Here is a 12500-nt window from a genome sequence, read left to right as displayed (position 1 = left end):
TGACGCGTCGCCACATAGCTTTGAGAAATTTGTTCTTTGTCGGATTTTTTCGTCTACTACTCGAAAAGACGTCATGGGAAAACAAAACAAACAAAAGAAAAGACTGACAGAGAAAGGTACTTGTAATGCTGTGCTGTGAAACTTTATACCAATTCTTAGCTGACTGATAGACTTATACGTGTCAAAGGAAAAACGGCATGAGGCCTCATTACTACCTTTTTTTTTTACAAGAATTTCATTTCAGGAGCCAAGAAGGTGGCTTTGAAGGTAGTGAAGAAAAGTTCAAAGTTTGTTTTCTTTTAATTTTTTTTGTCGATTGTGAAACCTTTTTTCGTTTATGTCGATCTGTGGACTGTATAGACTTGCTTCGCTCGCTTTTTTTTCGCTCGGGTAATGCACCAGTCAAGTAAATCCCCGCCCACCCAACATGGACCATAGCAACAATGACATAGATCGTATCGCTGATATCTTCGGTAATCGAAATAGCAGAGACAGCTCTTTCTTTTAACTTGCTTTATGAAGTCGTATGATAGATTAAAGTGTACGAATATTTTTACTTGATATGTAGGCCTATGTTAGTGCATTGTATGACCCTCGTTTCTTTTCGACTGTTTCGTAAAAATTTTGGTAACTTGCGACATTTTTTGGGCAAATAGCTCACCGCACCCTCTCGCAAAAAATTGCCCGTACCAGGAGCGCATCACCCGGTGAGTGCAATATCCATACAGCGTCTGTGAAACGGCGTTTTCACAAGTAAGGTTATTTTAAGATACGCCTTTCCCGCGAATTAGTTTTCACAAGCCAGTCAGAAGCGGTGCATAATTGATAACAGTTTATTATTAATTATGCACCGCTTCTAATTGGCTTTTGAAAACTAATTCGCGGGAAAGGCGTATCTAAAAATAACCTTACTTGTGAAAACGCCGTTGCACCAAAATAACTAAGTTGCACGCACCAGGTGATGGGCTCCTGCCCGTACTCTTATGGATCAGCGGTTTCTTTTTTAAGCCGCATGGTAATTTTGCATACAGTACGTTGTTTCTTCGGTTCACAATGTGCAACAAGAGAAGAGTACTGTTTAACAAAATTTGCAGTTGAAAGAATGGAGATTTGTAAAGAGCATTGAATTTGGTCCTTTCACCTTTTAATATGGCGTTCTTTGTTCTCACAGGTTCCCGAGGGCAGGAACATTGGACCAAAAATACTTCCCCGGAGGGGAGGGGGGGGGGGGCTCTGTTTCACAGACGACAAATTCCAATTTCCCGCTATGGCCCTGGTTTGGGGGAGGGGGGGAATTTTCTTTCACTGGTGTATAAGAACCACTTGTACTGTAGGTCGACTTGTAGCAAGTCGGAAAAGCAAGTCTATGGACTGTACTGAACGTGACGGCAAACATCGACAGACAAGTGATTGAATTTTTTTCTCAATAATCTTAATTGAACGCAATATGCAAGTTTTCTAAGTCGTCCGTGGCGAAAATATCGTATAGATCTGTATACATGGCCGCTGTATAAGCCTAGTTGTACAACGCTAAAAGGCGCCAACGCGTGAGAAACGCGCGGAGTCTCTCTCAATTTCTCAGTCATCTCAAACTCAAGGATCAGACGGACTTTTCATATTTTCTGGTTCTCCAGATGTGCTCCTGATAAGGCCTCGTTCACATTGAGGTCGCTTTTGGGAATTAGACCGATCTAAGATCGGTTTAGCCGTTAAGGTGATTCCCTAGTATTGCACTGCGCATCCTGTTCTGCGCATAACACAGCGTAGGCCACGTTCGTATTCAGGTACGGCTAAGAGGCTGTACGATCAATTTTCACGGCTCAATTACGTCAAAGCTGTGCTTCCTGTTCCTGCAAAACCTAGCGTGAACCGATGGAACAAACTTGTCCTTGATAGATCAAGTCGCAATGATTAAATGGCAAACGAGCTTGGTGACGTACTTTTTTAATTGCACATTTCGAGTCACCATAATGTAGGGAACAATCGCGAAAAGTTAAAAAAAAATCTTACGACAACTTCTATTACTAAGGAATCACATTTTGAAATGAAGAACAAACAAGTTCAGCTCTATACAGCTTTGACTGCACTGTGTCTAGTTTTACAAACGAGCGGTAACCGAATTTAGTTTTTTGCGCTTTGACAATGAGCCCAATAAAAAATAGAGAGAAAACGTAATACAATGTCCAAATACATGTTAAGAAACCGAGCTTTACTTGGTGATAGTCTGGAAGTGATTAGCGTACGTAGTATAACGGTGGCCCACAAGGGCAAAACACAACTCAATATTGAGCTGGATACACAACAATCTTTCGTGGTACAAAATAGTTACGTAGAACAGAACAGCGTTTCACGATGCAAAATTAAATTTCACGATGCAAAACAAAAATTTGGAAGACTGGTAACAAACACGGGCAACTTCATATCACGTGATCATACAACAACGTGCTGGAAAGTACTTCGCGTAAGATTACATATATTGTCCCGACTTAACGAGTGTTACTATGTGTAAGACCACAATAAGTAAGATGTGTAAGACTACGTATGTTGTCGTTACTATGTTTAACTGTATTGTCCCAGTAAATCTACTGTGATCCCTTAACCTCTGTAGCCCCGTAACTTTTGTAATCCTGTAATTTCAGTAACCCTGTAACTTTTGTAACCCTCCAATGATTTATCATTCGGCCGTTAAATAAAGCTGCATTTGTACACCCTCACCAAAAATATGGTTTTTTCCGACATAACATAACTTAAAATCATAACGCCTAGCAGAACCAGGAGGGTAGCTAATAACGCTTTAAGGTGGGGGAACTGATTGAAATTCTTTCAGAGGCTGAAAGAAGGGATTAAAAAGAAGACTATTGCTAGATTACTGACAGAGCGTTCAATGACCCCCACGCAATTCTAAACTTCAAATTTTAATTTTAAAGCTACCTTTTAATATGCACTATTTTTTTATTTCTCGAAAAGTTACTAATCTTTGCAAAAAAAAAAAAAAAGTACTTCCTCTCAAATAGTCCTAAAATTACTTAAAACACCTCGAGACATCGACTTGTACGATGAACAGAGGGTGAACAGAGATGTTTCCATTACACCATTCCATTAACGGCGGAAAAAAGGCTTTCAGATTAAGCCCCGCCCAAGTCAAACTAGTAGATAAACAAGCAAACGATGTTTCGGCAAACATGAACATCACTAAGACACCCCAAACAGAATCTTACAGGAGCTAAATGGGTTACAGAAGTTACGAGATTACAGAAGTTGCGAGGTTACAGGAATTACAGGATTACAGAAGTTACGGGGTTACAGAAGTGACGGGATCACAGTAGATTTACTGGGACAATATAGTTAAATATAGTAACGACAACATACGTAGTCTTACACATCTTACATATATGTGGTCTTACACATAGTAACACTCGTTAAGTCGGGACAATATACGTTATCTTACGCGAAGTACTTACCATTACGTCGTTGTATGATCACGTGATATGAAGTTGCCCGTGTTTGTTACCAGTATTCCAAATTTTTGTTTTGCATCGTGAAACGCTGTTCTGTTCTACGTAACTATTTTGTATCACGAAAGATTGTTGTGTTCTGTGAAAAATTGTTTTGTATCCCGAAAGATTTTTGTGTACTGTGAAAAATTGTTTTGTATCGCGAAAGATTATTGTGTATCCAGCTTAATATTGAGTTGTGTTTTGCCATTGTGGGCCACCGTTAACTACGATTAGCGATTGGCTGTTTTGTTACTCTGGCCGAAGGCACGGCGGCCAGAGTTGAGTTTTCAGCCAGTTTTCGTTTCCACCGCTCGTTTCCACCACAAATCGGCAAAGCCTGCTGACCAACAGAATCGTGGGCTATAAGAACGTGACGTATACGGGAAGAGCTGTTGCAACGTCGAAGAAGAAGGTGTTCGGAGTGAATGCACGCTAAAAATATTGAGCGGTACAGGAACGAATCGGTCAGTGAATCGAAAATATGGTCAAGTTGCACGCAAAGTTCCAAAGTATGTCACTAGTGATCATGAGTTGAGATTATCTGTGAGCACAAAATGCGAATGTGATGAAAGAGTTCCGAAAGTGAGAAATATCAGAAGTATTACGGAAACCTATAACCATGCAAAAGTGTGAACTACTGCAACTGAGAAAAATAATGTTGATCGACGCAAGAACGAACATTATCTTGTTCTGCCGCCATATTGAAAATCCAACCACGCGAGTACTATGGGAAAGCAAAAGAAGTATGTATCAGAATCCGTCCTGTGATAATTTTTGTGTTTCTTGTAATTACTTGTTTTGAAATTTGGCGTAGGGAAACGTTAACGATTGTACTTTGCAATGGTTTCATTGGAAAAGCAGGATATAAGTGTACTGTATACATGTACGATGTTCAGAAACGGTCTCTAATTCATTTGAAGATTTTATTTCGCTCCCTGAAGTGAAACGGATACATTCAGGTGTACAAAATCATTAAACGGCCCCAATAAAGTTCATGAAGAAACTTATAATCAGGTCTTGTTATGAGATGTTTGTTTACACCAACAATATGAATTTATTCTAACGCCGTGTCCAGACGGGATAGTGAACCAAGTGGAATACCAGTGAAAAAGCATAAGCGGCTGTCGAAGAAGAATCGGAGGCTGAAACCGTTTGTCTCTTTTAAAATTCGGAAAAATACACCAGTATCATCTAAAATTAATCGCTATCTTAAATTTAAATCGAAGTGGCATCGAAGAAGTTTTAAAGAGAGGCAGAAAGTTAAAAATTATTCTTTGTTTATATGTGTTTGCCTTCGTCACTTTTCAGGAGTCATAACTATAGAGTTAATTATTGTAAGGTTAAACTAAGTTTGTATGTAAAGGAGAACCCTGGTCCCATTGTGGACCCCATTAAAACTGTAAGAGCACCTTACAGCCAAGGCAACGTTACAGTGTTCGGTCAAAGAGTTGGATAACAGCGTGTTGTGAAGGGTTGAGCTTATTAATTTGCCACAACAATGGGGGGGGGGGGGGGGGATTAACTGTCCTAATGATGTCATACAAATAACGGATGTTGGTAATCAATTATAAGGTTGTCGCAGTCAGCTGGTAGGTCTTTTTTAATGTTGGCAGAGTTAACAACAATGTTAAGTGTGTTTGATACTACCTCACAGGTTTCTTACAGTGAGAGTTACACTGGAAATGTTCATGGTAATAGTGCAATTAAGGGATACCCTTACTGCATGTTTGTTTGGAGCTTTTGAATCGCTTATGGCTCAAACTATACCTCATTCGTTTTAGCAGTAGGATGCATTGTTGCTGGAATCTATTGTAATAAATTATGGTACTTTCAAAATGATTTGATTTTCATGGTAGAGATGTGTGTTAACAGTCACCCTCAAGGGACATCTGTCCTTTTAGAAGTACCATCTATAAGAATTATATTCAAAGTTTGTATCAGACCAGTGATATATTTGAGGTAACAGGAGTAAAAATTGCTAAAATTAATCTTGATATTGCTGGAAACAACACCTTTGTCCTTGTAAGCAGTGTTTTGCACTGGCATTATATTCATTGTGTTACTCCATCAACAAGCCTGCAGTTACTGGGATTCTAATACATTAGCTGCTATTGTGAACATTGGGACTAAGTTCTACCATGACTTATGTATAAACAGGCATCTTACAATCAATTATTTACCAAAATATGTCACCATTTGTGGAGTAAAGGTGAAAGTGAATCTTCATGCCAAAAAGACAGGAGTGATGATCTGTGATTCAACCTTCGCCCCATATACATTTCCAGGATAATTGTAAAAACTATATTAGTAAATGTTCGACCTATAATATACATTTGCTCGCGAAAATGACTTCCTGTTTCTTCTATAGTGTCAGTATTCCAATGTTAACAAACATTTGTGAGGCTGTCAAAATAAAATTGGAATACATAACTTATTATGAACTTTTACCTTCAAGGTATTGCAAGTTCTTTTTCCTTTAATCCTCTTTAATTGCTATAATATTTACATCTACGAACTTGTTTCATTAGGGCTTCGTTGACTTGAAGTTCTTACTTATTTACTTAAAACCAACCTTTTAAAAAAAGAAAAAAAAACTCTAGCAAAGATGATTCAACTTCATCCTAGCATTTCTTAAAAAGAACGTATAAACATAGGAATCGGCCAGAGGATAGGCCGAATGTGGCCTCTTGTTTCAATTCAAATGCTGTTTTGATGTTCCGAAAGAATTTACAAACATGTTTCGACGGACCTCCGTCATCTTCGGTGTAACGATAAACTGAATAACATCTTGGGCTTGAACTTATAGAGCAATAACCTACAGTATAGTAGTAGCAATGCTGTGTAAAACTATGACACCCGACACGAACTTTGAAGGCTGCTTTCTTGCAAATTACAGCTCGATTTTCGCAGGTAATGACTGTACCGGCTTATTCCGATGCTATATTACGCAGCAATCAAATATATATACGTGAACATTTAGGAATGATCGAACCTCGGGGAGCCCTGAAATTGGGAAAAAAAAATCCCTACCTCAAAGACGCCAAATATATGATCATTGGATTTTACATTTTCTCAGGTACGCAAAGAAGGAATCAAAGAAGGAATCACATATTAACTCTGAAAGAAATGTAATACATTTAATCTCGCAATTTGTAAATAGAAAAAGAAAACCAGCTTGTTATGTCGCTTTCAATATAGCACGATTCGAACACGAAAACGAAATGCAAAGGAAAGGATTAAAACAGAAAAAAGATTGAAAGAGCCCTTTTGGGAATCCGGAATCTACAGTGTGGAATCCAGAATCCAAGACTGTCGTGGATTCCCTTACTTGGGGTGAAATATGCCTCTTCTTCAATTTGACTGTAGAGCCGCAGAGCCACTGCAGCCAGCCCTCTACAAAAGTGACCCTGTATTCTGTAGTTTAGCCAAGCCTTATTTTGTACTGTTATGCTTGTTAATCTGTGGCTGCTTCTTACGGGACAGCTGCAATTTTGCAAATAATTAAACCCGAATTCTGTTCTTCTTCCGCTCTCTTCACAAGCCACCATGTTTCTTTCGACATTTAAACCAATCAGAGTTCATGTGACAAAATGCACCAATCAGCGGTCTTTTTAGTTCACGATGTGCAGGGTCTTCTCTCGACCCGCCCGCCATGTTGAAAGCTGAGAAGACCCTGGGAATGAGGTTCCGGAAAAGCGATACGGAGGCTATATTTACACTTCGGAGCTGAAACTTGCTATGTGATTGGTTTAGAACATAAACAAACCACAGCCGAAATCACGAAGGCCTACGAACAAGATGAGAATTTTACAAAATTTTCCGAGCGTCCGAAAATTTGCGGATGTGGGCAAAGGGTTGTGGCATGTGCTAAAACCAGGAACACCGGAACATCACGGAACACCCAAAATAATAAAGACCAACAAAAAATAAATTATTTTAATACAGTTTAAAAAGGGCTTTGGTTTTCTGCTCATCAGAACGTCGTTGAGTGAATTACAATCACCTCAATCCCTGTTGACTTTTTTCGCTGTCAGGTAACGACTCAGACGAGAAACTTTCTCAGAGCGTGTAAGTTTTTGGTTTAATTTACAAACGTTTTACTCGCATACAGAATTTTTTTCTCTTTTTTATTAACTTGTGTTACACTAAAGTTGAAGTAAAACAAATTGGCCCTCACCGTTCCATCATCGACATTACTAATTTCGATCACTTCTGCCTTGCAGAATCTATAAATAAAAGTGATCTTTTGATAAGCTTATTGAACAGCTTTCTCTTAACTTACGAACGAGACGTACAATTAAAGTGAAAAACACGTTTTAAAAAAACGCTAACTTTCGGGATAAGTGATATCCGAGTACTTTAACACGGGTGTTGGCGCTTTCATTTCTGCACGCTTAAAGCTTGGCAATCTGTCATAGGAAACTTGCACGCTTTGAGAAAGCTCCTCGTCTGAGTTGTTACCTGACAGACAAAAAAATCACCAAGGATTGAGTTGATCACAGCCGGATTGCATTTGTAAATGACTTGATTATAATTCACTCAACGCTCTCCATGTTAGGAGGCACTATCAAGACGGCGATCTGTAACTACGTTCTGGTCAGCAGAAAACCAAAGCCCTTTTTAATTGTATTTTTAATAATTTATTTTTTGTTGTTCTTTATTATTTTGGGTGTTCCGTGATGTTCGGGTGTTCCTGGTTTTAGCAGGAAGAATTAAGTTGGTTGTGGGTCGAACCTCAATCAGTTGTCGAAATGTCTTTTCTTACCACTGTATTTTGCCTTGAGTTCAAGTAGTGCTCTATGCGTTGTTCAATCGTTAACCAACCCGTTGCTTTGTCGGGAAATACTGCTGCCAATCTAAAGACAGCTACTCAGCATTGTAACAACATTAACTTTACGCTGGATCATCAACTGAAAAGATCGAAGCTATGCTGAAACAAATGAAGAAGCAACTCATTCAAATACAAAGTAATATCGACACACAGAAAGGCGCTAATAACATGTGTACTCTTGAAGGTATGGGTAAGCTTGGCGTGATGGAGAATCAGCTGTCTCTCAAAAATGTGCTTTATCAGTTGCACTCAAGCAAACGTTAATGCGCGAAAAAACCGCCAAATTAGTGATGAGTTACTTAGTCGCCCGGCCTTAGCCGCCGAGAACTTTGAGTTCCCGAGCCGAAGAAATTCGTAACTGCAGAAAGTCAAGCGAGTGGAGGAAATCGCAACAATGCGCAAAAGAATTAAGGACAGTGAGAAAACTTTTCGGCTCCCACTCGTAACCATTTGTCTTGCCCGTTTTCGGCCTGTTTTCTACAACACGTTCAATCAACAAAAGATTGATTGAACGTGTTGTAGAAAATGAGCCGAAAACGTGTTAGTCGAGTAGGTGTTAGAACACGTGAGAGGGGTTAAAACACGTTGGTGGAAATATATTTCTTTTTCTTACAGTTTTAATAGAATTTTTAATTCCTTGTTAATTGTTCAAACAGTCAGGAGGAACTGTGCTGAGCTGTACAAATCTGGTGAAAGGAGCAGTGGTGTTTACACAATTGATCCTGATGGTTCAGGGGCCTTTGATGTGTTTTGTGACCAGACAACAGCTGGTGGGGGATGGACGGTGTTCCAAAAGAGACTGGACGGATCAGTTAGCTTTTACCGCGGCTGGTCTGACTACAAAGTAGGCTTTGGTAACCTAAATGGCGAGTATTGGCTGGGATTGGACAAGATCCATCGTCTGACCAAATTGGTGAAGAATACGCTTCGAGTTGACTTGGAAGACACAGAAGGCAAAACTGCCTATGCTGCCTATGACATGTTTGCAGTGAGTAGCGAGAAGACCAACTACCAGTTGAGCCTTGGAACTTACTCGGGTATGTAATTTTCCAAACGTGTATCACAATCAAGATTCTACGATATACATAGCAATACCGGTTCCATATCATAAAAGAGAGACAGCCAGAGCAGTGTTTTTCTATCCTAATTGCCACTCTTCTCTTTATTTTTTTGGTTAGTTCATTGTTGCATGCGCTTGCGTAAAATAATTGAAGGGAGCAAGATCATCACAGTTTTGAAAGCAACTACTCAGAAAAATCCAGGCTTTATTCAAGGAAATTCACGACGACTTTATTTATTTACTTTGCTCAGGGAAGGATCCAGAAATTCCAGAAAGAGGGGGCCGAAGAAATTGCGGGGAAAGCGCACCCCCCTCCCCCCCCCCCCCCCCACATGCCCTCTATCCGAAAAACTATTTGTGTCCAGTCTTCCCCGTATTTTCAGAGATGATTAGTATAAGACACCACCGTCCTGGCACGCGAAATGTTCTCTTCTGGTTGCCGTCCACGTCTCAAAAATGTGCGTGCTTAAGCTCCCTAATATTGGAGTTGTAAGCTCCTGTTTACGGGCTCCTGAGTGTTTCTATTTCACGAAGAAGTCATTTCTGAGTATTAAGTAACCATTTTAGTCGTCTGTCTTGGTCTGGAAATTTTAAGTAACCCTGAGAGTCAGATTGAGATTGACTGAAACTGAGTCGAAATGGCCGCGGCCCTGTGTCGCACATATAGGGGGAGGGGTAATATACTGAGTTTCGAAGCAAGCAACCGTGAACAATTTTCCTGTCGGTGTACGTTGGATCAGTGGCTTGATCTGATCGGCGTTATATACGCCAGCCCGAGTTCCTGCTAGCGTACAGCACGGGTTAGTGATTAATTTTCTTCTCGGGCGGACAAAGAAACAATGACTTGAGTGGGCTTTCTTATTTCTGTAAAGTTAAATAGATCACTTCAATGGACGTGTAGTTAAAGTAAATTTCTACTTAAAGCAAAGACTAAATGTCAAAGTTTGTTACTCACTGAGTTAAGATACATGTACAGTTGCAGCCACTACATTGATTAATAATAATAATAATAATAATAATAATAATAATAATAATAATAATAATAATAATAATAATAATAATAATTGAGGTAAAAATTACCGGGTAAAATGCGCGACGTTTCGACCGAACTTCGGTCATTATCAAGCTTAAAAGTGAAGATAAAATTTTTGCATACACATAAATTTAAAACTAAGAAGTAAAAGTATGTAAAGTATGAAAATGTACAAAAGGGGGTTTAAAAACATGCTAGAATAAAAATGGATTAAAACACTTTCGCACGAATTGAGTCTGACTGTACATTCAGGCTTGGTCTCAGTTCATTAATTAAAAACATTTCATAAATGAGAGAGTCAAACTTGCTCTTGCACTTTTTTAAGATGGTAAAATTCCTCGTAAGGTCATTGGGCACATAGGAATGAACTGATAAACAAGGGATTGTTGGTTGACAATGGGAGGCTTGACTTCGCGCGGTTTCAGATGCTGTTTAATCTTGTGGCTAACAAACACGGGCCGGACGGTCAGTTGAATTTTCTGGCTCAGATCTCTAAGTTGTGCTCTTACAATATCGGCTTAAGACTGGTCCTTAAATGGCAGAACCACGGGAACCGCTTTTAATTCGTTGGTAACAGCTGGTAGTTCGAGAACAGGTTGATCAGAAGCTTTGACTGCAATAAAGCGCGAGATGGTGGAATTAATTAACCTGTCTGGATAGAAAATATCCTGCAAAGGTTGGTCAAGACAACGTAAACATAGGCGTTGTTGCTTGCAATATTTCGGCTGGCCAACACCAGCCTTCTTCAGGTTTATTGAATGGATAAATGCTAGTAACAAGATCTTTATATTTACCGGAAATGACATAAAAATGCTACGTGATGTGTTATAAAAACGGAAATGCATGAAAAAGAGGAGAGAGAATAATACATGATAACAAGATGAAAAAAACAAAAAAAAATTAAAAGGTAGCTAAACTAAATTACATTTCATCTCTTCTGTTAAGGCCTGCAGGCTCCAGTGTTTTTCCTCTGTGTATGAGGAATGCCTCACGAGCCTTTCTGATGGAGTCACGACTAGTGTGTAGTTGTTCGAGCGGTATAAGGATCATGTGATCCTCCGCGTGACCACTGGTCAGGAAGTGTCGTGAAACCGCAGTGGGGATATAACTACAAAAGGGGCTTATAATAGGTCGCCTATGTTCATTAAAGCGGTCTTTAAGACGACGTTTGGTCTCTCCGATGTACTGAAGATTACATTTAGTGCACTGAATCATGTAAATTACATTAGGGGTTTCACAAGTAATATGTGATTTGATTTTGAAGGTTTGTCCAGTACTATAAAAAGTATATTGATTACGGCCATCCTCAATAAAAGGACAGGCGGTGCAACTAGTTTTATTGCACCGAAACGAGCCGGATGGAGACCCAGATTGGTCGGTGTAAGTAGGTTCCGGCAATTTAGCTCTAACTAGAATGTCACTAATGTTTTTACAACGCCGGTAGGCTACTAAAGGGAGATTAGTAAAAACATTTTTACAGCGACCAGATGAATAAAGCACGTTTGAGTGTTTGTGAATTATACGGGATATGTTAGGTAAAGCGGGGTTATAGGTAATGACGAACGGAACAGTATCTGTCTGTTGTTTAGGTTTGGGTTTAAGAGCGTCGTTCCGGGAAATGTCAGAAGCACGTCGTATCTGGGTTTTAAGGAAATTAAGTTCGTAACCTCGGTTGACGAGGTAGTCCATAAGTTCCTTACAGCGTTGTTTGTAAGTGTCATTGTCGGAGCATATGCGTCGAAGGCGAAGTGCAAGGCTATATGGAATGGAACGTTTAGTGTGGGTGGGGTGGCATGAGGAGATGAGTAAATATTGATGTTTGTCAGTGGGTTTAGTGTAAAGATCGGTTTCTATGAGACCATCCTTGAGTGAGACCATCACATCAAGGAATGAAATATTTGTGAGGGAATGCGAACAAGTGAATTTAATGGTGGGATGAAGGTTATTGAGATAATCGACAAATACTTTCAGTTTATCTGAACCTTCAGTCCAAATAACGAAAATATCGTCCAGAAATCTGAGCCATGTATGAGGTAGGTACAGTGCGTTAGTGAGCGCGTCCTGTTCGAATTTGGCAAG

The 12500-nt window shown here is 39.5% G+C and overlaps 1 protein-coding gene and 1 pseudogene across 5 annotated transcripts in view; one reads left to right on the top strand and one right to left on the bottom strand.

The window, feature by feature from the left end:
- Window positions 1-12500, top strand: part of LOC138033482 (uncharacterized) — a 59699-nt gene that overhangs the window by 40350 nt on the left and 6849 nt on the right. For all 5 annotated transcript variants that reach the window (XM_068881223.1, XM_068881224.1, XM_068881222.1 and 2 more), the window contains exon 8: window positions 8985-9365. In XM_068881223.1, the coding sequence (XP_068737324.1) occupies window positions 8985-9365 (381 nt within the window). The remainder of the gene's footprint in view (window positions 1-8984; window positions 9366-12500) is intronic.
- Window positions 10742-12500, bottom strand: part of LOC138033268 (uncharacterized) — a 6914-nt pseudogene continuing 5155 nt past the window's right edge.

This window comes from Montipora capricornis, chromosome 14, assembly GCF_036669925.1.
Source record: "Montipora capricornis isolate CH-2021 chromosome 14, ASM3666992v2, whole genome shotgun sequence".
Classification (NCBI taxonomy): domain Eukaryota; kingdom Metazoa; phylum Cnidaria; class Anthozoa; order Scleractinia; family Acroporidae; genus Montipora; species Montipora capricornis.
Note: the sequence above shows the minus strand (reverse complement) of the source record. Positions and strands in the feature narration are given on the sequence as shown.